General features: G+C 40.8%; 1 protein-coding gene across 3 annotated transcripts in view; it reads right to left on the bottom strand.

Moving 5' to 3' along the window:
* Nucleotides 1–25,774, bottom strand: part of LOC101353518 (cytochrome b5) — a 37,219-nt gene extending 11,445 nt beyond the window's left edge. For 2 of the 3 annotated variants that reach the window (XR_002825761.1, XM_004387301.2), the window contains exons 1-3: nucleotides 25,363–25,773; nucleotides 5,255–5,383; nucleotides 3,467–3,496 (exon numbers count right to left, since the gene is read on the bottom strand). Coding sequence is in view for 1 of the 3 variants with exons in the window: in XM_004387301.2 (XP_004387358.1) it covers nucleotides 3,467–3,496; nucleotides 5,255–5,383; nucleotides 25,363–25,491 (288 nt within the window). In the remaining 2 variants the exon portion in view is untranslated. Of the gene's footprint in view, nucleotides 1–3,041; nucleotides 3,139–3,466; nucleotides 3,497–5,254; nucleotides 5,384–25,362 lie in introns of all 3 variants that reach the window. The other variant, XR_002825762.1, reaches the window with a different exon arrangement.
* Nucleotides 25,775–25,975: the final 201 nt, after the last annotated feature.

The raw sequence follows: 25,975 nt of genomic DNA, 5'->3' as shown, positions 1-25,975 counted from the left end.
GAAGAAATGCTCAAGATCATTAGCCATTAGAGAAATGCAGACCAAAACTACAATGAGCTATCCTCTCACCCCAACAAGGCTAACAATAATCCAAAAAACACAAAGTAATAAATGCTGGAGAGGTTGTAGAGAGTCTAGGAACACTTATACTCTGTTGGTGGGAATATAAAATGGTACAACCACTCTGGAAATCGATTTGGTGCTTCCTTAAAAAGCTAGAAATAGAAGTACCATACAATCCAGCTATCCCGCTCCTTGGAATATATCCTGGAGAAATAAGAGCCGTCACATGAATAGATATATGCACACCCATGTTCACTGCAGCACTGTTCACAATAGCAAAAAGATGGAAACAACCTAGGTGTCCATCAACGAAAGAATGGATAAACAAATTATTGTATATCCACACAATGGAATACTACACAACAATAAAGAACAATGATGAAGCTGTGAAACATCACATGGAGGAAGCAGGAAGCATTATGCTGAGTGAATTTAGTCAGTCACAGAAGGACAAATATTGTATAAGACCAGGATTATAAGAACTCAGGAAAAGGTTTAAACACAGAAGAAAACATTCTTTGATGGTTTCGAGGGTGGGCAGGGAGTGTGAGGGTTATTTACTAACTAGATAGTAGATAAGAATTATCTTAGGTGAAGGGAAGGACAGCACCCACTACAAGGGAAGTGAGTACAACTGGACTAAACCAAAGCTAAGAAGTTTCCTGAATACAATCAAATGCTTTGAGGGACAGAGTAGCAGGGGTAGGAGTCTGGCAGCCATGCTTTCAGGGGACATCTAGGTCAACTGGCATAACAAAGCTTATAATAAGAAAATGTTCTGCATCCTACTTTGGTGAGTGTTGTCTGGGGTCTTAAAAGCTTGCAAGCGGCCATCTAAGATGCATCAATTGGTCCCAACCCCCTGGAGTAAAGCAGAATGAAGAACACCAAAGACACAAGGAAAATATTAGCCCAAGAGACAGAAAGGGCCACATAAACCAGAGACTTCATAAGCCTGAGACCAGAAGAACTAGATGGTGCCCAGCTACTACCAATGACTGCCCTGGCAGGGAACACAACAGAGAGTCCCTGATGGAACAGGAGAAAGCTGGGGTGCACAGCTCAAATTCTAGTAAAAAGACTAGACTTAATGGTCTGACTGAGGCTGGAGGAATCCCGGAAAGCATGGCGCCTGGATTCTCTATCAGCCCAGAACTAAAACCATTCCCGAGGCCAACTCTTCAGACAAAGATTGGACTGGACTGTAGGACATAATATCACCTTAATTTGGCAAACTAACATCATGCTTTCTCGGGCAGGACCAGCTAGTGATTTTTGGTGCATCTCCTTTCACAACTGAACTAGATTTTTTCAGCAGCAGCACTTCAAAAATTCAGACTACAGGACACGTGTATCCGTCTGGAGATAGATGGGTGGTTATACAGACACACATACACACACAACAAAATATTGACGGACACTCTTGTCTTCTGGTGAACTAGAAGCACAAGAAAGACAAATCTAGAAAAATGGTCATTTATTTTCTTTCATTTTATTTGCTTAAGGCCTCTACGAAAACCAGCAAATTCTTGTCCCACATTCCTCCAGCTCTCCTCTAATTTAATTGACCAAAGTTACAATAGGTGAGGAAGATCACTGTTCAAGTAAAACCGTCAAAAGTTGGTCACTCTGTAAAATCTCTGAAGAGAGTAAAAATTATCTACGTTAAAAAGTTAGTATGATTCTTACATCTCCAGTGAGGCCTTCTATACCCAGCAAGATGATCAGATAGATATCTAAAGCCAATGATGAAATGTAGTAAAGCAAAGCCTTTCAACACAGAGAGCTTCCCAGCGTCTTAATGTTGTCAGGAGAGCTTTCCTTGATATTGAAAGCAAAAGTCCCAGCATTTACCATGGAATCTTGCTCTGTCTCCAAAATATTTAAAGTATTAAAGTGAATGGCATTTTAAAATAGAAAAATAAATACAAACAGAGAACAACATATGATGGGCAAGTGGTACGGCATACTGTATGGGTTGTCATGCACACGTTCTCAAAGTAAATAAAGAGGGGAAGAATCTGCACTTCGAAAACAACGCTGTTATGGTAAGAGATAGGCTGACCACCTGGGCTCTCGCCTCTCTTTACTGGCACTTTCTGCTTGTAGCCTTTATGGTTAGGGACATGGTCTGACCTGCATGTATGAGCCGAATCACACCATTCTTTACTGTAGCTAAATAATTTACACCAAGATTTTTAATATACTGAACACCTGACAGGAAAAATATATGTTTTCCATGACAGACTGTGGGGAGAAAGAAAAAATTGTACTCAGCACAGAAATTTCAGCTATCCTAAAAGTAGCCTCAAAAAAGATTATACAGTCAGGTGAACTAACAGCAAGGATTCTAAGCAATTGTTGCAAAGACAACTGAAATTCTGACGTCGGTTTTTTATCTTCCTGAAGTGCTGATATCACCAATGTTGAACTTAAGCCTTCTGAATAGGAAGTAGCATTACACAAGGTTTTTATTGCACTATCTGGGGGTAAAGATGGCCTTTATACTTGAATTACTGGATTAATTGCTTAGATTCTGCTCTAGATTAAAGGCAATGTCTAGTCAGCAACAGCTATTAACATGAGTTTAGTAGGTCTTAATAAAATCAGCTCAGTGGAGCCTTGCTGTTGCAGCCTTTCTAATAAAGCCAAGAGCCTAGGCCAAAACACAAATACCATAATTTCACTATTTATTTTAAGCAAAACTTCCCCCCACTGTCCTTTAATTACAGCCAGAAACTATTTTGCCTACGTGTACTTTCCAGGCACTTTGGCTAACCACTTCATGGCTGTTCTCATCAAAACTTACTATGGATTTATCTTCAAATATAAGTGAGATGGTCAGCTTACAGAGAAGGGCTAGTGAACCAGAGCGTAAAATTAGTATTTCCAGAATTACTTTCCTATCCTAAGGAAAAATGCATCAAAAAGTTATTATTTCTTTTAATTATAATTAAATTCACCCAACAAATACTTACTGAGCACCTACTATGTTCAGAGATGTAAAGATGAAGAAGACATGGGTAGTGTCCTCAAAGAATTCATAAGACTTCTAGCAATCAGATTTTAAGTTATCTGAAAACAGTGATTGTGTCACACCTTTCAGATCAAAAGCACAAGGTAACTTATAAAAAGTAGCTATTCAAAAGGTATTTACTGATAAGTATTATTTTAAGTATTAAGAGTCTTATGAAGATAACATACAAGCTATCCTAACAAAATATACTGACTGGTCTATACAACTAAAAAATTTTGCTGAACTAACAGATTACATATTCATCCTACCAGGAAAGAACTTTGTTGACCTCAGGTAGGTAAGAGACCTTTGCCTTCCAGTTTGACAAATATAAAATATAATGAACATATCTATATCCACTGAGATGTTTGAGATTGTTACACTTACCGAAGGTTTGGCTAGCTTTGATCTGTCATCCTGCAATAAAAAAAAAAAGGCACATTAAAGAATGAAAAAACACACTAAGTGTACCATTTCTGAAGTGCTTGTTTTTAATGAGATTAAAAAAAAAAAAATACTATTCAGTAATTAGCAATTTGGGTTTGTCTATCTAGGTTGTTAAACACAAAATTTAATCCATCTGACTTGACTGCAAAAATTAATAGCAGATTAAGTGCTGAGAGGTATTTTCCATCTAGAGCCTGGCATCTGTGAATGTCACATTTGTATGCTGACATATATATACATTAATTAGACTCAGAGGTGATCCTGAATTCCAGAGTTTTTCCCTTTTTCTTTCATAGTCCCTTTCAGATGTGTACATACATCCTTACTTTTGTGATATCCTCAGGGAATTCCTGCAATCCTCCAATTACAAGGTCATGAGCTACTTAAACCTTAGGCTGAGGCTGTTCACAATCAAGTGGGTCAAAAGGTTGAGCACAGGTAAGCACAGTAGGCTGTTAAAGCAGAAATACTACAGACAGGGCCTGAAAACCCAGAGCTTTGGAATGGATCAGAATAACAATGGACTTGAGCATTTTAACAGCAGGCCTCTGATTACCACAAAACCACTTCTGTGGCAAACCTAAAAATGCAAATGTTTGCGCAAATAAACTTTACAGATAAATGATGTTTACTGCCTCATATCATCTTCACCACCAAAAGCAACTCTCCTCCCAACAGAAGTCATTCTAAAACAGATTCCCTACTTTCCAGCCTTCTTAGAAGAGGCTAATTTAACCATTCCTTCACTTGCAGTCACTACCAGGAGTACCAATTATTTACAGTAAGACTTTAGGAATGGGCTTTGTTTTTTAATGGTTTCTCAGTCTGCTCACTCGGGAGAGGCTTTCTGCCTACATTTTTCCCTTCTAAGGGCTCCTGCTTCTCTCCAGCAGCCCCTCAACCCCCTCCAGGCTGGCTCCTCATAAGGAATACATCATGAGCACTGTAAGGAGAAAGGAGGAAATCGGCCCTGAGAACAGGTGAAATGCTCTCTGGAGGTAAAAGGGACAGCTGAATGCACAGCAGTGGGGTCTGCCCATCCACTCTGGAAGGCTTGGCTACTTCCTTCCCAGTCTTCAGCTATATTCCTGATAAGCTAGGTTGACAGACCAGTGAAGTTCCACATGGTCATTTATTACTGCCACAGAAGGGCCTATGGCCAGAGTTCAGCTCTGTGTCTACAGAAAAGCTAAGTTAAGCCAGTGTTTCCCAAAAGCCAATCCAGGAATTGGTACCAAAGCTGATGTTCTCAAACATCTGAGGCAAAGTGGGAAAAATTAGGACAATGTGCTAGGTTTTACCTACAGCAGAACTTATTTATTTAACAAAGCTTATTTTTAAATTTTCAAGATCATTTTTAGTATTAAAATATCCTCAAACTTATGAAAGTAGAAGGTAGTTTCTTAAGAAAAACATTTTGGTCAAAAGTTTAAAAAAGAAAACTGCTGGGCCAATACCCCTACCTTTTTAGAATTTGCTACACGAAGCTTCCCCTGGACATAGCCTTAGAGCTAGGGGATTCTGCCAGTGAAAAAGCAACCAGTGAATAATATGCAAAGAAAATTTTGGTCAATTTATTTATGACAAAAATGATGTTCCAAATTCAGGAGGAGTTGTTTTTGCTCTTCTCCTTTTCAAATTTTGTACCTATGCCAGTCTACTGACTTGGGCAAGGTCAACCAATAGCCTTAAAAATAAATAAGAAGAGGTCCCAAAAAATGTACTTACTGGATGAAGCTCCCCAATGATGTATGCTTTGGACATTTCTCTAGCATCTGTGGAGTGCCCAACATCCTCAAAGTTCTCGGTAGCATCACCGCCAGCTTGTTCCCTTAAGACTTCTTCCCCACCAGGATGCTGTTCAAAGGATGGATAAATAAATAACTTCTCAGAGGCAAATGCAGTTAAAAGAAAACAGCTAGTTTATTTAACCAAAGAGGCTACTCCAGATGTCACAGATACAATTGATGAATACAACTTATCTATACTGCAGATTAAAACAACATATACTGGAGTATTACTCAACCACAAAAAGAAATAAGGTTCTGATATATGGTACAGCATGAAGGAACCTTGAAAACATTATGCTACGTGAAAGAAGCCAGACACAAAAGAACAAATACTGTATGATCTTACTTGTATAAAATATCCAGAATAAGCAAATGCATAGAGACCAAAGTTTATTAGTGGTTCCCAGGGGCAGGTAGGAGGGGAAAATAGGGAGTTATTTCTTAAGGGGTACTGACTTTCTCCATCACATGTGAAAGCTGAACAATGAAAAAGGAAGACAGAAGAACTGATGCATTCAAATTGTGGTGTTGGTGAAGAATACTGAATACACCTTCGACTGCCAAAAGAATGAACAAATCAGTCTTAGAAGAAATACAACCAGAATGCTCCTTAGAAGAAAGTATGGTGAGACTTCAGCTCATTTACTCTGGACATGTCATCAGGAAAGATCAATTGCTAGAAAAAGCAGCATGTTAGGTAAAGCAGAGGATCAGCGAAAAATGAGGGAAACCCTCAGTGAGGTGGACTGACACAAAAGCTACAACAAACATACCGATGATCATGAAGATGGTGCAGTACCAGGTAACACTTCATTCTGTTACATATAAGGCCGCTGCCATAAGTCAGAACTGACTTGACAGCAACTAACAACTGAGTCTCTGTTTGGAAAATATTTGGAAACGCATAGTGGTGATGGTTGTACAACATGATGAATGTAATTAACGTCACTGAACTGCACATGTAAAAAATGACTAAAATGGCAAATGCTTTGCTATATATATTTTACTACAATAAAATTAAAAAACAAAAAAACTACAACATATACCTTTGTATTCAATTTCCTTCTTGAAAGTGCAATAGAACTTTTCTCCAATAATAAGGTGTTAATTTCCCCCTTGTTATTCACAGGGTAATCAAAGCATCAGGAATATATTTCTAATCCTTTGGAAATGCCTTCTTCACTTTTCCATAAAGCTCTCAAAATTGCTCTTCCTAATCTTGACCCCAATCCATTTTTCCTTGAGGCCTGTATCTGGAACTGGCCTACTTGTGACTTCTTCCATCCAAGTGTGTATTTATGCCATTATGCACAGATGCCGGGGTTACAGTCCACAAGAGCAAAGACTAGTATGCCATTTCTCTTTGGAAAGCACCCTGAGTGCCTGCCATGTACTAGGGTGGACACGCAAATATGTCCCCTGCCTTTGCAGAACTTACCTTCCAGCAGGAAGAAAAAGAAAAGCAGGTAAGTGCAGTGACTTGTGTGATCAGGATGTATTATTCACATGGAACAGTGGAGGCAAAGGGGAAAGAGGGCAGAGGGGAAACAGCCTTGTGTAAGAAAGGCACTTTAATGCTTTTAGCTGCTTTTATTAGCAAAACAAAGGAAGGTCATGATGGGGAGAGGGGAAGTTTTTTCTCTAAGATGACTGACAATTGGGGTCCAATTGCTGGACAAAGGAAATGAAGTCTAGAGATTTTCAGGCAAGAGAAGGAGTTCTCCGACCAGAAAAAAAGAAAATAGGTATTTGGTTATATTAAATATGTTTGTAGTGGGGGGAGGGGAATTCTTAAACTGAGCTGGAGTATCGTCTTAGATCAAATTCACCCTGCCCGTAAGCAAATCACCTATAAGGGTCCAATAAGTGAACAGCACAAGTGTCCCTTGTATAATTGCCTGCAGTCAGTTCTTAATGTCTCCCAGTGATGGAACACACACACACACAGTATATATATATACATATATACACACACACACATACTGTACTATATACACATATGCCATAAACATGGACTCAAACATACCCATGATCATGAAGACGGTGCAGGACTAGCAACATTTTGTGTTACACTTAAGGATGCCATGAGTCTGAGCTGACTCGATAGCATCTAACAATGCTGTGTGTGTGCATGTGTGTGTCTGACAGGGAGAGAAATAAGTGATTCTCAATAGAAAAGTAATTGCAAGAGATCTTGGAACCTATACTAAAATGTGAGAACAGTCATTTAAGTTACTACTGTGGCTACTGAACTAAACTTCACTGTAACTAAAAGTTAGCTTAGACTATTAGGGTGTTCCTCTGCATGTTCTGACAAGAAAAGAAGCATAGCATCAGGAGACCTACTGCTTGGACAGTACATTCCTCTCAAGCTGGGGAGGCTTATTATGAAGAAGGATCAATGCTAGAACAAGAGTTTAGCACAAACCAAACTATTTTGAAGAAAAAGCTTTTGTCAACTGACTTATCCAAGAAGGCGAAAGCAACATAAAAGTTAAAGCTGGCCAAGCACTAAATGACTCTCTGGTGGCTATGTGGCAGGCTTTAGGATCAAGTCAGACCTGTTTCACCATCTTGCCAATCTGAGGGCACTAAGGGGTGAGGAGAAGTTCTTGTCTCAACAAAGGCTTGCATAATATAGTTTGTTTTAGTAGTTTATTATAGCTTTTTATTTTATTGATATTAATTTAATATAAATGAACAGTTTTATGGCTTTAGTCATTGTTGCACAGTTACTAAAGGTCTGAAGCGGTCACTTAAGCTTTTCAGTTGCACTTAATTCAACGTGATAAATTCAGTTGTACTTACACGTGGGAATTGAGGGCTTATCAAGGTCAAGGGTCTACTAAATACATACCAAAGCAAGAGGAATACATATAAGGGAGCAAACAAAAAGTGCCAAATGAACAATGTCAGTAAATTCAAGAAAGGAATAGTTCACTTCCAGGTAGGAGGATGGGCATCAGGAGCCCTCAGTACAGTGAATGCCTAATAGGGAGGGCGAGGGCCTCAGTCACCCCAATACTTGAGCCTGCTCAGTACTACTCAGTGATCTAAAGTGTCTATCCCTGTCTACCAAGTAAAACATGAGCTAAAAAGGAAGAAAATATTACAAACTTGATAAATTATTCTTCACTGGGAATCAAATATCCAAAATGACTTAAGTAATATTTATAATCCTTTGGATGAAGCAACAGAAACAAGCTCAGATTCTAATTTCATCTTTAATTGATAGAGCCAAGCCAGTATTTCCAGGTAAACTGTGTTAGCTGCTGTGAAAAATCAAAACACTTAAAACCAATAACCAACATGTCACTATCCAACTACAAAGTCAGCCTAGCCATAATCCCACCCACCTACTGCTTTCCAAATATTCTCTACTGGCAAGAAGTTGCTTTTATCTGAAAAAACACTCAGTGTGGATGGAGTTCAAGTGCTCTTGGAACTGCTTCCTTCATGAAAGATACCAATATGATTAGAGTTATCTCCACACCTGCAGCCTCCTCCTACTGATCATACAAGAAGCTTCATTCATAACCCAAGCTCCAAGAAGCTCACAGAGAATGCTATGGAGCTCAATGGTTTATACCCTAGTTCATTATAGGAAAGAGCTTGACCCAAACCTATTAGATCAAGCCCAAACCCTTACGCCTCATCAATGTCATGCCCAGTACTGTTCATGTGACAAACGCTAGTCCCCAGGCGTGCACCTCACCCTCTAACTGCTGTATATTCTCTACTTCAGTAATCACTAGTGGTGAGAGAAATAAAATGGATCATTTTTGTTGGGGTGGCAACAAAATTCTAGCCTAAGGAACAAAGACATGACAAAAATAATTTCAATTAAACTCACACCACCACTTGATATGAAAGCCCATGAAGTTTCAGGAAGGGACAGTATGTGCGTTTGATACCTATCTATCTGTCTGTCTGTCTGCCTATTTTCCCTTTTAGCTTTTTCCCGATTATAAAAGCAATATATGTTCACAGTACAAAACACAGAAAGGCACAAAAAAGAAAACTGAAAATCACATGTTAACTTTTTCAAATGAAAATAAAAGATTCAAATTTCCCATACACACACACACACACACACACAAATGGGTATCAGTGTGAAATAGCAGAAGGTGCTTTACAAGAACACAACAGTGCAAATGTATCAAGTGTCAGCTATAGAATAAGTACAATCAATAAAGGCGTGATCTGGGAATTATTTTTGCATGTTAAGAGGCCAAGAATTAAAAAACCTACATAATGAGAATGATGCTTCAAATTCTTTTGGGAACGAAGTCAAGAAATGTAAATAAAGGAACAAACGCATTATTAGAAATTCCATAGTACCTAGAATTTTTCAAGCTGCAGGAAAATTCTATTTCATATTTAATAGTGTACATTGAAAATGGATTTATAAAAACTGGCAAGCTAAAACAGATAAAATTAGATGCTACTCTCATATAGGTGATTTCAATAAATAATAAATTCTTAACATGAAGACAATAATCTTAAGCAGAAAGAAAATGTTGCTCATAAGGTCAAAGTCACTCTAGATTCAGACATGCTATCTTTTTATTCAGACACTGATTACTGAGTGAAAAATTCTCCAGGCCCATTCCTCAACCCTATTTGTTGGTTTCTATGACCACTTCACAGCTCTTTAGGTTCTCTACCCAAAAAAGAAAAATGAGTATGAAACATATTTTTGGAATTATCTTTACCAGCTATACTCCCTCTTGACTTCATAAAATGAGATAGTCTCAGACTTGATACAGAATAATATTTTTGCTTAGCCATTGTCCTTAACCCTGACAATTCCTACATTTCAGTGACCTTGAAAACACAAGCTATAAAATGTCAAGGTTTAAGGTCAGAAGGTCTTAGCTCATGTGACAAGAAAGGCTGACATTCTTATAAATAAAACTGTGGCCTTGGTCACCAAACCTGGCCTTCCTCTCTCCAATCCCTCACCCGTTCTTATCCATTTTATATATCACTACTGGAATATGCTTCCTCAAATACTGCTTTGACCATCTCATGTACTCTATCAAAAGATCTTACAATGGTGAATTTCTGTATTAACGTCAAATGTCTCTCAAATTTCTCAACAAAGAGAGTTTCAACATCTACCTAGCACAAGAGGTGTCCTCAGTTAAACATGCAAATCGATTGGGGGCAAAGACCACTCTTTGCCCCAGTATGTTTCTCTGTCCTCCCTAATGCTTAAACTTTCAGCTGGCAAATAGTCATCTAGAACAGAAACACTTCCCAGCCTCCTTGCAGCTGGTATGCCATGTGATTAAATTCTGGCTAAAGTTAATGGAATGTAAGCAGATGTGTCAGGAGAACCTTCCAGAAACCTTCTTTAAGGCGGTGTGCCCCCTTTGCCCTTTCTTCAATCCTTTCTCCTCCTGCTGCCTGGAATGTGGAGGCTGCCTTTGAACATGAGGATGAGAGCCATACCCTAGGGATGTAGAACAGTTAGCTGGACATGTGGGTGCCTGGGGCCTGGATGGAGCCCAGGTACCACACCAGCCCTAGACTGTAGAGCTAGCTCATTTGTTAAAGACAAACTTCCATCTTGTCTGAGCACAGTCATTTGGGGTTTTTCTGAGCCTAGTTCTAATTAACATGTCACTTAGTTAACAAATACCATGTGCCAGGCACTAAAGTTCTAAGACATAAAAGGCACTAAAAAACAGTTGTGAGCCTCAAGAATCTTAAAATCAAATTAGGGTAACTGTCCTCACATTTATCAAACAATTAGAGCAATATTAAGTGGCCATCTTAAGTGTTCACGAAACAGAAGTCCAGAAAGGTATGAGCATTTAAAAATTAACCTAGGCCTCTTTGGGATAGTTAAAATTTGGATAAACAGGGTAGATAAAGGTGAATAAACTCAAAAGGAGTATTAATGTGAATAAAGCCTTAGTGGCAGAAATGTGTGCAGTGTGCTTGGGGTTAGTGAAGAGATCCATTTGAATAAAACAAAATATGTAAGGTCAGACAGTTAGAATGGACCAAATTATGTACGGCTTGAAAGCCAACACGTTGTGAAGATAACCAGGACCATTGTGAGCATCTGGACAGAAAAATGGCATGATGAATGTGCCAATGGGGCTGTTATCACTGGGCCTGGGAAACTGGGGGAAAAACTCAGAGCATAAAAACCTGGATATGCAGGGCACCAGTCTAGGCACCCCGGTGATCTCCACCAGTGTGGAAGCAGCACAGTGTTACACCTCTGAGCCCCATCTCTTCCCGTCGACTCATCACAAGCTCCAGCCTTGATAATAAATTTTCCACCTTGTCTGTGAGCCCTGGCATCAAAAGCATAAATCTGAGCTGGAGATCCTGGTTCGAACAGGTTGGTTGAAGATTAGGATCCCAGAACTTTAGAGTTTAAAAGGACTTCCAGAGATCCAACACTCTAAATTTACACATGGGGAAACTGAGACCCAGAGAAATTAAGCCCAAGGTCACACTGACAGTTTGTGAAAGAAGCAGGACCAAAATCCAGGTCTCTGACTCTTAGCTCAACACCCCGCCCCCCCTTTTTGTAATGTGAAAATTACATGACTATTTTTATATTTCTGAACAAATAATATATCTGACTTTAGACACATAAAGAATGCTTAAAAATAAAGTTTTTGCCTTTTGTGAACTTTGGAGGGGAGGGGAATCTCTCTCCCATCTTCTAAACCTCAAGAAATTTTGCCATCTCCTTGCCTTCCTGGGCCTTACCAATTCAAGACACACACATACACCCCACAACTTCTACATCAGGGCTTATCTGGCTATCAGGTTGTCCCTACAAAAAACCCAACTGGGTATGCAGAACTACACTACAATACTGCAATATCCATCAGGTCATCATTATCTCTCAGGGTTTTCTTAACCAAGCAAAAACCAAATGAAAAAAAACCCTTTTGACCTCAATGCAATGTTATGTGGATCAAAAGTCCACCAATTCTGGAGTTTTAAACAGGATTTTTCATTCCAAGTATTCAGCACTGCCAAAAATGGTAAACAGATTATCCATAAACAAGCAAAAAATTTAAAGAGATTATCTGCAATAGTTAAGTCAAAAATGAAAACAACTGACATGAGTCTGGAGAGTATCCTGGTTATCTACTGCTGCTATAACAGAAATACCACAAAATACCAAACACGGATGGCTTTAACAAAGTGAAATTTATTCTCTCACAGTCTAGTAGGCTAAAAGTCCAAATTCATGGTATCAGCTCCAGTGGAAAGTTTTCTCTCTCTGTCGGCTCTAGAGCAAGGTCATTGTCATCAATCTTCCCCTGGTGGAGTAGCTTCTCAGCACAGGGACCCCAGGTCCAAAGAATGCGCTATTCTCCTGGTACTTGTTTCTTGGTGGTATGAGGTCCCCATGTCTCCCTAGTCACTTCTTTTATATCTCAAAACAAAACAGGCTTAAAATATAATCTAATCTTGTAGATTTGAGTCCCGCCTCATTAACATAACTGCCGCTAGCTAATCCCATCTCATCACATCATAGAGATAGGATTTACAACACATAGGAAAATTACATCAGATGACAAAACGGTGGACAATTACACAATACTGGGAATCACAGCCTAGCTGAGTTGATGCATATTTTTGGGGGACACAACTCAATCCATGACAGAGAGCAAACTGTTTATACAAGATTTAGAAAAAAAAATGACAAGCTAGCTAGACCATATGTTCTCTTTCTATCATTTCTAGATTCCGTTTTCTAAGAAGGCAAAGGGTGACGGCCTCAAAGCTGGTTTGAGGGCATCCCACCTCCATTCTACACTGATGAGGAACTAGCATCTGTGTCTGGGACAGTACTGGGGCCTTGTATACCTTATCTCATTGAATCCTCAGGGATCAGAGGTTCACAAGTACCATCCGAATTATTTCTCCCTATTTTACTTTGAAGTTCATGGGATTAAACTTTTTTTATTATTATTATTGTGGTAAAAAATATATATAACAAAACATTTGCCATTTCAGTATCTTTTTACATGTATAATTCAGTGACATTAAGTACATTCATCATTTGTACAACTATCGCCACTATCTGTTTACAAAGTTTTCTATCAATGAGATGAAACTTTTAATGAGGCCCCTCTATTCATTCACTCAGCTGGCTTGAGGAGATCATTCTTTCACTCAGACATTTGCTGTGTGCCCTGCCAAGCTCTGCATAGGAGAATGCAAGTCATGCAAACCAAAAGAGAAAGGGCCAGGAAGGGCTCACTTGGAAGGCGATGCTCGAATTCTGGTGTTGCAAGGTTCAGGCCAGTTCACCAGATGAACAATGGGAGCACAGCAAGCAAAGGAAGCTGAAATCACAAAGGCCCGGAGACAGAAAACATAATGGCATCTTGGAGGAACTGCAAGAAGCTGTAAATAACAGCGGAGGTCACGCAAGTGAGTTTACGTGGGTAGATGAAGAGTCACATCACCAATGGGAAACTAACCTGGAGAGGTAGGACAGGGGAGAGAGCTCTCTGTAGTTTTTTTGCCTAAGATCTCTTTCACAGCCCAGCCAGAACAACTGTCCAAGGTAACCATTCCTTATGTTAACTTCTAGCTTTCAGTTTCTCTCCTTTCACTCTAGCAGTGGAGAGTAAGTCTGGGGGGAAATAATGACAAATAATGGTACCTAACATGTGCTTCCTATGCATCGGGAATAGTTCTGGACACTATGTGGCAGCCCATTTAAGCCTCACAACAAGCCTAAGAAGGAAGTATTACTATCATGCCCATTTTACAGATACAAAGCTTAAGTACCATGAGATCAAGAGGTTCCCAAGGTTACACAGATAGTTAGGGCAATGCAGGGCATGAACTCAGGTAGTCTGTCTCCAGATCAATCCTCTTAATCACTGTGCATACAAGAAGTAAACCACTTCCCTGAGAAATGCTAACAGACACCTAAGTCCAGATCTTTCTGTGTGTCCCTGAGGCAGAGTCCATCTGGCAGCCCTCACCAGTCCTCCGCTAACACGTATCCAGATGCACATGGGTGACCGCTTCTTCTTCAAGGTTGCTCTTAATATTCAGCTTTACCAGATTTCATATGTATAAAAATGTGTACAGATGTTTAAAAGTTTATTTGATTTTGGTTTTGCAGGGGAGACAATTAGAAAGGAGAATTAAGTATATACCACCTCTCAACTACTTTATCTCATTGAGGGTCTTCCTCTTTTTTGCTGACCCTCTACTTAACTAAGCATGATGTCCTTCTCCAGGGACTGGCCCTCGACGAGATGGGCTGACATAGTGGCTGCAACAATGGCTGCAAACAGCAATGATCGTGAGGATGGCACAGGACTGGGCAGTGTTTCGTTCTGTTGTATATAAGGTCGCTTTGAGTCAAAACTGACTTGACAGCACCTATCAACAACTACTACTTTACAAATAACCCTCTCCCATACCACTTATCAAATGTTAAATTAGACTCTTCACCAGAAACATACTTAGTCCAATCATACTCCAAGCCCCTTCACCTTTGTGAAGCCTCCTTCAAAACCTCCGTCGGCGCTAATATGTACCTTCTTTAAACATTTGGGTTCCCTGTCCTACTCTGTACTCTAGATGCTATGGTTTGTTCTCCAATTTCCACAGCTTCTGTGTCTGGGCAGTATAGCATTATGGAAAAAGCACTAGCTTAGAGTTAGAAGAATCTGAAATTCTAGGTCCAGTTCTGCAACGTCTTAGCTGAGTAACCCAGCTGAGTATTGATCGTTCTGAGCTTCCATTTCTCCATCAGTAAATAGTTCCCGCCTAAACTGCAGTGAAGATTAACTGATATAACTAGTAGAATGCCTGATTTATAGTAAGTTTTCATGTAATATTAATTTCACTTCTCCCTTTCTTCCCCACTCCTATTTTATATCACCACAGAGAACCCTGTATAGTACCTAGTAAGCACCTGGTCCTTGTACATGGGCCTGTTGAAGGCCAATTCTAGCACCAAACCCCAGGGGATCATACTCTCCCCTCCCCCCAATTCATCTCCAAGAAATTTCTATGGATTTAATCAAGTAGCCTGATTCTGCCAGCCGCAGAACAAAATGATGAGAGGGCCAGGCCCACTTCTGAGGGCCAAAGGAGAGGAAACATGGTGAATCTTACCACCAGCATGCTGAAGCTAGCACAGTGCACCTCTTGCTTTGTGACCTAACTCAACCCAATGAACCTCATAGTAAAGCCACCAAAATTGGGGGCCATGGGTTGTAATCTAAAAGAGGTTGTTTATCTACTCTGTCTACAACCCATCAAATGATGAGCTGATGGGCACACCTCACCCTGAGATGAGGGGTGAAAGAAAGGCAGACTGATGGTGGCACCATTTCTATTTTTACTCCCCACCCCCAATACCCAAATAACTGGGCTTCTCTTCCCTTTTATGTATAGTGTTAATAATAATAAATTTGGTTCAAACATGCAGGTGGGGTCAAGGGAGAAATAAAACAGGTTGTCAAGAAATTATGTAAGCACAACATGGATGAAACTGGAGGACATTATGCTGAGATAGTCAATCACAAAAGGACAAATACTGTATGAGACCGCTACTGTAAAAACTTATGAAAAGGTTTACTACAAAAGAAACAATCTTTGATTGTTACAAGGGATGGGAGGGGTGAGGGGAGAAATACTAAACAGACAACAGATAAGTGGTAACTTTGGTGAAGGGTAAGACAGTACACAATACTGGGGAAGTCAGCACAACTTGTACAAGGCAAGGTCATGGAAGCTCCACAGACACTTCCAAACTCCCTGAGGGACCAAATTGCTGGGCAGAGGGCCGTGGGGACCATGGTCTCAGGGAACATCTAGCTCAATTGGCATAACTTGGTTTATAAAGAAAATGCTCTATATTCTACCTTGGTGAGTAGCGTCCGGGGTGTTAAAAGCCTGTGAATAGCCATCTAAGATACTCTACTGGTCTCACCCCCTCAGGAGCAAGGGAGAATGAAGAGAACAAGATACAAGGAAAAGATTAGTCCAAAGGACTAATGGACCACAACTACCATGGCCTCCATGAGACTGTGTCCAGTACAACTAGATGATGCCTAGCTACCAACGACTGCTCTGACTGGGATCACAACAGAGGCCCCGGACAGAGCTGGAGAAAAATGTAGAACAAAATTCTAACTCACAAAAAAAGACTAGACTTACTGGCCTGATAGAGACCGGAGAAACCCCAAGAGTATAGCCCCCGACACCCTTTTAGCTCAGTAATGAAGTCACTCCCAAGGTTCACCCTTCAGCCAAAGATTAGACAGCCCCATAAAACAAAACGAGACTAATGGGGCACATCAGACCAGGCACAAGGACTAGACAGCAGGAAGGGACAGGAAAGCTGGTAATAGGGAAAACAAGTTCAAGAAGGGAGAATGTTGATGTGTCGTGGGGTTGTGAACCAATGCCATAAACAATATGTGTACTAACTGTTAAATGAGAAACTATTTGTTTTGTAAACCTTCATCTAAAGTACAATAAAAAAAAAATTTAAAAAGAAATTATGCAAGCACAACTGGACCAAAGCAAAAGCTAAGGCGTTTCCTGGACACATCCAAATACTTTGAGGGATAGAGTGGCTGGGGCATGCGCACCATAGTTTCTGGGGAAATCTAGGTCAACTGGCATAACAAAGTTTATGAAGAAAATGTTTTGCATCCCACTTTGATGATGGTGTCTGAGATCTTAAAAGCTTGAGAGCAGCCATCTAAGATACATCAATTGGTCTCATCTGACTTGGAGCTAAAGAGAATGAAGCACACCAAACACACAAGAAAAATATTAGCCCAAGAGACAAAAGGGCCACACAAACCAGAGACTCCACCAGCCTGAGACCAGAAGAACTAGATAGTACTCGGCTACCACCAATGACCTCCCCGAAAGGGAACACAACAGAGTCCCGGACAGAGTGGGAGACAAGGGCAGAGCAGAACTCAAATTCACATAAAAAGACCAGACTTAATGATCTGACAGAGACTGGAGGAACCCCCAAAACTATGGCTCCCGGACACTCTGTTAACCTAGAACTAAAACCATTCCCAAAGCCCACTCTTCAGACAAAGATTAAACTGGACCATAAAACAAAAAGGAACACACTTGAGGGTGTGCTTCTTAGTTCAATCAGATACACGAGACCAAATGCGCGGCTCCTGTCCAGAGGCAGCATGAGAAGGCAGGAAGGGGCAGGAACTGGTTGAACAGACACAGGGAACCCGGGGTGGAAAGGGGAAAGTGTGCTGTCACAATGTGGGGATTGCAACTAATGTCACAAACCAATATGTGTATAAATTTTTGTATGAGAAATTAACTTGAGCTGAATACTTTCACCTAAAGCACAATAAATAAAAAGAAATTACGCAAGCTAGTCCAAAAGCCATACTGCATCAATTTTCTAATATTTTACTTATAAACATTTAGTTATTCATTAATTAAATAAATGTTTTTGGAGTCCTTTCTATGTGCCAGCATTGTTCTAGGAGCTGGGATACACCAGTGAATAATCCAGAGAAAAATTCCTATATTCGTTAACATACATTTTAGTGGAAGGAGACAGATAAGCAATACACATAATCAATCAGGAAATTATACAGTATGTTAAAAGAAAAACTAGAGTGGGGTAATGGGGCTCAGGAGTGCAGGGGGCTACGGGGGTGGTCAGGATAGACCTTGTTGAGAAGGTGATCATTTTAAATAGGGTGGTCAGGAGAGGCCTTGTTGAGAAGGTGATAATTTAGTAAATACTCGAATGAGGTGAAGGAATGAGCCATGCTGGTATCTGGGGAAGAACATTCCAGTGCAAAGGACTCAAGGTGGGAAAATATCTGGTGTGTTCAAAGAAGAGCAAGGGCATCAGTACGGCTGAAGCAGAATGAGCCAGGAGGAAGACGACAGGAATAAAATCATCAGAGACGTAACTAGAAACCAAATGACACAGGACCTTGGAACCACTGTACAGACTTTGGCTTTAACCATTAAAGAGATGGGGAACCACTGAAGTTTGTTTTTTGTTTTTTAACTCTTTATAGTAAAATAGTTATAGACTCAAGAACTTACAAAAAATAGTACACAGAGATTTCGCGTACCCATTACCCAGCTTCCCCCAATGGAAGACATCTTACATAACTATACAACTATACTGCATTATCAAAACCAGGAAACTGATTGTCACAATTAACTAGACTACAGATGCTGATGTCATCATTTTTGCACACACTTGTTTTATGTTTGTTCTAGTATGTCTTTGCATACTGCTCTATCATTTTTTATCACATGTAGAGATGTGTATAACACAGAACTGTTCGATTATCGCAAAGAACTTCCTCCTGCTGCCCCTTTATAGTCACACCTTTCCCCTCCTCTTCCCTAACCCCTGGCAACCACTGATCTGTTCTCCATCTCTATCATTTTGTCATTTCAAGAATGTTATTTAAATGGAATCATATTGTATGTAATCTTTTAAGAGTGTCTTTTTTCACTTAGCGTAATACCAAGATCCATTCAAGTTGTGTCCTTTTTATTGCTGAGTGGCTTTTCACATCTGGGTGATGGGTACACAGAATCTCTACAAGGATGTACACACTGTTTGTTTAACCATTCACCCATTGAAAGATATCTGAGTTGTTTCAAGTTTTTGGCTATCACAAATAAAGCTGTTAGGAAATTTGTATCCAGGTTTTTGTGTACACGTAAGTTTTCATTTCTGTAGGATAAATGTCCAGGAGTACAATTGCTGGGTTGTAAGGTAAGCATATGTTTAAACTTTAAAAACAGGCTGATTTCCAGAGGGACTGTACCATTTTACTTTCCTACCAGCAATGTGTGGAAATATAGTTTCTCTGCATCCTCACCACAATTTGGTATTACCAATATTTTTTATTTTAGCTATTCTAACAGATGTATAGTGGTATCTCACTGTAGTTTTAATTGGTATTTCCCTAGTGGCTAATGATGTTGAACATCTTGTGTTTATTTGTCTCATACACATATCTTTTTTTATGAAATGTGTGCTCAAGTCTTTTGCCAATTTTCTATTCAGATTGTTGTTTTCTTACTGTTGAGTTTAGAAAGATCTTTGTCAGATATGTGATTTGCAAAAATCATCTTCCAGTTGGTAGCTTCCCTTTTCACTTGCTTAATAGAGTCTTTGAAAGAACAAATGTTTTGATTTTTATAAAGTTCAATTTATACGTTTTTCTCTTATATAGATCACGCTTTTGGTGTCATGTCTAAGAACTCTTTGCCTAATCCTAAACCTCTTTTAAAAGTTTTACATTTTATACTTAAATCTATGATCCATTCTGAGTTAATTTTTGTAGACAGTATGAGGAATCTGGGGAGAGGAGCAGGCAGGAGATCAACTGAAGCCATTCTGGGATTTCTAGAAGAGCAGTGACCTCATATACTGCCATTTAGAACAATTCCTCCAAGGGCAGTTATTAAAGAAGGCTCTTCCAAAACAGCAGCAACATTTAATCTCTTCATGCATATTCAAGATATTGTTTCAATATGTAAACAATCTCCCTCCTAAACAAAACCACCCTGATTCTCAAAGCCATGCCAGATACCATAAACTGAAGTCCTGAAGGCTCTATCAGAGCTCTCTTTACTGAAAACCTCCTCTATGAGAAACTGGAATGGCTATCCTTTTCCTTTGTCTTTCAGACAGCAACATGGTAAAACTACAATACATGGAGAAAAAGGTACACTTTTGCTTTTACCTTCCAAGGATTTTCTTTTTGTTCAAAACTTCCAATTCAAAACTTCTCTTTGCTTTTTCTCCCGGGTTCCTAGCATGTTACTTAGTAAAAGAACACAGGTAGCCAATAAATACACTTAAGTTTATATCACAAGTTCAAAGGTAATAGGAAAGAAACAGGGAGAGAACAGCTTTTAAGCCATAGCTATTTAAATTCTCATTTAAGTCTGCTGTCACCTTAGGCCACTTTCCTGAAAGCTCTGAAATCTTGGACAACTTAATGTGTTAGTGCTGACCATCACGGCTAATTTTCCTACAGGACAGATGTGGTATTACTTGCAACAGCTGAACTTTCAAGAGAATTTCCAAGCTAAAGGGGCTAAAAATTATTTTCAATACATTTTCCTTCTGATAAAAAGTAAACAAACAATTCAAGAGAAGAGGCAAGTAATCACAATCAAGTTTCTCAGTTACTCAAAAGAAGCAAGAACCGGGAAAACAAAATTTTCACTGGTCTGTTAGTTAGCACTTGTGAGTGGTCACTGGTAACAACAGCTCCCGGGCACTTTGGTAACGTATCAAAAATGCATAGGGTGTATATCTTTTCACCCACCAATCCCAGGAATAAAGACATACCACAAGGAGATAATCACACAGATGAGAAAGTAAACAACAAAACGTGCAAAAAGAAAGGAATGGTTACATGTACTATGATATATCCATACAATAAAGAGGCAGCCATGAAAATATGACTTACTGACATGGAATAGTACCCTCAACATATAGTTAAGGGGGGGGGCGATTACAAAACAGCACGTAGAGTATATTATCGTTTACGTAAAATACATACATGTACAAGGGTGTATGCTGTAGAGCTGTCTGAATAAATGGCCACCAACTCCCACTCATCATATGCGTTCACAGACGTTACCTCTGGGTGGTAGAATTCTGGAAGGTTTTTATCTTTTTCTTTCTACTTCTCTACATTGTTCGATTATTTACAATAATCATGTATTATTTTCCCTCAAAACAAAAAAGTTGTATTTTCATTTCAAGTAACTGTCCCTCAGTGTTCTGCAATCATTAACTCTGATAATAATATAATCATATACAACTCAAAACCAAACTCTGCCATCGAGTTCATTCCAACTTATAGGGACCCTATGTGGCAGGACTCATTTCATGAATATAAATTCAAAAACTAGGACTCAGGATTGACACAGAAATCTCGTTCAAAACAGGCAGGCAGTAAAGCTCATAATCTCAGAGGTGAGTATCAGCCAGTAAGTAAACACCTGCTGCTATTTAAATTGCCGTTAATTGTGAGGCAGGGTTCTCTCAGATTTCTACCCCTCCTCCTGAACAACAAAACAGCTTTATGTGCCCATTATTTCAGGAAAAGAAAGCTCCCATTGCACAGCAACTTAGAAATGTAAACCTATGTTCTTGACTGGAAGGTTATAATTTATATGATACTCTCCCATTTCAACATCACTTGCCAGATTTACACCTTCACCTAAAAACTCACAGTAAGCACACAGCTACATAGGACGGTACAGAAAGAAAACTCCTACCTAGCCTTGACCCCTACTGCTGCAGTTTAAAAATGAGTTTAATAGCTAGCATTTACCATGCACATACCATATACTTGATACAGAATGATGACTATTTTGCCCTCGTAACAACCCTGTGAAGTAGGCACTATCATCAACCTCCCACTTTACAGAGAATCTGAGTATGGCTCCCTTCCAACCACCACACATATATTTTCTCAACATGAATGTAGATATGCATACAAATCTATGACATTCAGGAAGAAAGTAAAAATAATCAGCCATGAAATATCTTATCGTACACACAGACTGATGAATTCATAGTATATGGAGATCCATCCCATAACAACAGAGGAGGCCAAGTTCATTTTAGAGGTGGTTGTTATTGTGTGCATAGCGACCCTATAGGACAGAGTAGAACTGCTCCACAGGGTATCCTAGGTTGTAATCTTTATGGGAACAGATCACCAGGTCTTTTCTCCCTCAGAGCAGCTGGTAGGTTCGAACTGCCGACCTTTTGTTTAGAGGTAGGAAAGTAAAAAAAACAAAAACAAAAACAAAAAACCAAGCTTTCATACTAAGGTAAACTAGGGAAAATAGAATACTCTTTAGTTAACATGCCAAGGCTTCATTCCACTTCTGGAGTTGTTTACTGATGGGAGGGGGCCGGGAAAGCGGGGAGAGAGACAGAGATACTCTAGGCTCATTCCTGTTTTAAAAGTAGGCATGAGATAAAGAGCTCTGGCTTAACGAAATAATGAAAACACAGGGGATCTAGGAAAAAGTACAACTATCTGGCAGAGCATCCTGCTGAAAATCTCTGAATTAGACAATGTGCATTTATTTCAGACATCACTCAAATGGGCACAGGAAGCCACCCATGAGGAATTCTAGACCAGCTGTATAAACCAGAGAGGCCCAGAAAGCAGAATCAGAGGGTGGAAATCCGAGGGGCAGGGCACTAGAACTAAGCCATAAACAGGCAGAGAGAGTAAAAGCAAATGATAAAAATGGCAAATGGAAGGAACATCCATAAAAAGAACACCCAAGATGTGCTGGGAAGGTAGAGCAGAGTCAATGACACCTCCAGGTGGCCTCATTTCCTCAAAGTTCTCAACCAGCTCTAAGAGCACGTGGGCAGACAAGTGAAAGTACGAGCTCTCCCAACTTCTAAAGAAAAGCCCTCCAACCCGTTACAGTCAACATAGCCAAAGCAAAACCACTGTTTCCTCCTCGTTGATGACATCCTTCTAGCCATTCCAATTTCAACGTGTCAGCCATCTTCCTCTTTGACCTTAATCTTCATTGTTCTGTGGTATATAAAAACATTTTGTGAACCAGTCTCCTTTCCATTCCTGCTATCACTGCCCTTTTTAGGCCCTATTTACTACTTCCCCGGACAATTCCTAAAAGCCTCAGACCTCTCCTCTTGAGTCCACTATGTAACTATGGAACTACACTCCGCTGCACCTAAGAGTCCACAGCACAGTGTCCGTGTTATTAACGGCTTCCTCTGATGGAAGCTTCTGAGAACAGAAACGACATCTCTCCCTGTGGTTCCACAGTTGCCTGTGTGAGACACGTACTAGAAGAACTCAAACAGACGCGGGATCATCTGATAAAAAGGGAGGGAGCAACTACCAGAAAGCAGAGATGTCCCAAACTCAAACCAGGTGTAGGTCAATATAGCGAGCATTTTATCAAGTGCCAACTAAGAAAGGAGCCCTGGTGGCACAGTGGTTAAGAGCTTGGCTGCTAGCCAAAAGGTCGGCAGTTTAAATCCACCAACTGCTCCTTGGAAACCCTATGGGACAGTTCTACTCTGTCCTACAGGGCTGCTATGAGTCAGAACCGACTCGATGGCAACGGGTTTGGTTAATTAAGAAAAACTGAATGCACAGGAAATGCTGTACAAACTGTGCTTTTATCACACTATAATATTACTTTTTAGTTATCTCTCTATAAGTACTAGTTATCAAATGTTAGTCAAGCATTTATGATTAGAAAATAAAACTCATTTCATTTCAGTTTACTTAAAAGGCATTCTCCCTAAGCTACTTTCAAAGAGGGGGTATTAAAAACTTTGAGAAAGTAAGAATAAAAGAATCTGTTTTCAGCTAATTTATCCACTGACCAGCTTTTTTGTATCCTTTCCAGTTTTACACAATCCCCTCCTTCGTGCCTCTTCAGGATGAAATGGCAAAAGCAAATAGTTTACAATAAATTTTAATAATAATTTCCTTCTGAGAAGCTGGCCCTTAAACGTTATGCATGGTACCATTTAGGGCAGTGAATTCTCAACCAGGAGCAATTCTGCCCCCAGGGGACATTTGGCAATGTCTGGAAACATATTTGGTTACTACAAGGGGGGAGGTGCTACTGACATCTAGTGGGTAGAGGCCAGGGATACTACTAAACATTCTACACTGTACAGGGCAACCCACATGGCAAAGATTTATCTGGCCCCAAATCCCAACGTTGAGAAACCCTGTTTTAGAAGTAGGTAGAAGGTAAGTTGGGATGGTTAAAAAAAAAAAAAAAAGAAACAGAAGAAGAAAGGTAAATGTTCCATAGTGTAAAATATACCATTCTTGTGTAAATGTTACTCTTTTTTTTACAGACACAAATACACAAAGTACACACTGGTACCTTAAAATCCCAGAATTACATATACCATGGGGTAGAGACGTAGTTGTAAGTAGACACTTAAGAGTCCATTAGGCCTGATGTTATCTTTCAGAGTTGTTATCTCAAGAAACTCTAAAGGCAAATAAGCTCTCTGGTTCCATGAGAGTTTGTGGGAAACACACACTGAACAAAATCAGTACAGCCAAAGGGAACAGGACAGGGCAAATCTGATTCCCTACTATGAACCACTTGTCACGAATCAGAACAGTTTATCTTCTGGCACTCCATCAAATGACAAGTTAAGAGTAATCTATCTTACTAATAAACATCAACTCCAACTTATTTGTAAATAGTTGTTAACAGACTCAAAAACAAGTCCCTTGATAGAAACTGTGATGCAGGCTAAGATCAGGTCTCTATTTTTGTTTTTTCTCCCCTCAAACTATGATAATAATTCCCATCAAAAAACGTTCTCATTAATTGGGGGGTAAAGGAAGGAGGGGGTGAGTGTTGTCTAAGATTTAAGATTCAAACCCCGTGAAGTGATAAAACACATCCAGAGGCAGCAAAAACAATTATCAGAAAAGTGCCTTAGAGTTCACAGCAAAAATTATAATCTACTTTGAAAGATCTCATCAAAGGAACGTTCTCCTTAAAGTTCAAGGGAGGTTATTTTACAACGTCCAAAGCGGCTGGAAGATCAAGTCCTGCTCACAGAGTAGGAAACTCTCTTCCTCTCTCCCCTCCAGCTTCCTCACAGCCCACGCCGCGTAGCAGATCCCAGCCCAGGAGTAGGGAAGTGCCCCTCACCACCAGGTGGATAAGAACTCGGTGCGGTGGAGACTAACTGCGCTCCTTCCAGGTGCTCGGTGAGCGACCGCAGGGGCAGCGGTGTGGACACAGTCAGACCTCCAAGAGCTCCGCGCGAGGGGGCCCGCCCCGGGTCGGTTTAGGAACCCGCTTCTCCAGGTGGAGACCCCTTGGCTTCGGATCCAGAGGAAGGATGGGGAAGTCTTTCCACTGCTGCACCACGCTGCTCCCGCTCCAAGGGAGGCAGCTCCCATCCCCGCCCTCCCGGGGCTGTGCGCCCCTCGCTTGTCCCCGGCTGTGCACCCCGGCCTATCCTCGTGCGCCTCCGCGTCCACGTACCTCGTCCAGGAACTTGGTCACGTCGTAGACTTTGTGGTGCAGGATGACCCAGGTGCTCTTGGCGTGGTTGTGCTTCTTGATCTCGTCTAGGGTGTAGTACTTCACGGCCTTGTCCGACGGCTCAGCCATCTCGAAAATGCGAACCCGCGCCCCCACACGCACCAACCTCCGCGCACAACAGAGTTACTCAGCCACTCCGGCCGGACACCCCGCGCCCCTCTCCGGAAAAGGCGCAGTGGCCGCGTGGAGCGGGGCGGCCGGGGGCAGAGCCCGCGCTGATTGGTCGCGCCGCTTGCCAGTGGAGGGCGCCCCGCCCCTCGGGCACGCCCCGTCCCAACCTGCGCTGGCGGCTGATTGGCTGCGGCCGGGGGCGGGGCATGCCGGAGGCGGGGCATGCCGGAGGTTACGCAGCTGCCGGAGAGAGCGGATGAAACGGCTCGCGCGGCTGCCGGCGGAGGGCTAGGGCTCTAAGGCTTGGCCGCGTTTGCCAATTAGTTTGACGCGGAAGAAAAAGGGCGGGGCAGGGGCGGCCCGAGCAAAGCGCGTGGTGCTGAAGTCCACCTGGTGATGGGCCACCTCGGCCTGTAACCGCGGCGGCGTGTCCCAAACAAGT

This window comes from Trichechus manatus, unplaced genomic scaffold (genome assembly GCF_000243295.1).
Source record: "Trichechus manatus latirostris isolate Lorelei unplaced genomic scaffold, TriManLat1.0 scaffold00183, whole genome shotgun sequence".
NCBI classification, from domain to species: Eukaryota; Metazoa; Chordata; class Mammalia; order Sirenia; family Trichechidae; genus Trichechus; species Trichechus manatus.
The sequence above is the reverse complement of the archived record's forward strand: the minus strand, read 5'-3'. Positions and strand labels throughout refer to the sequence as shown.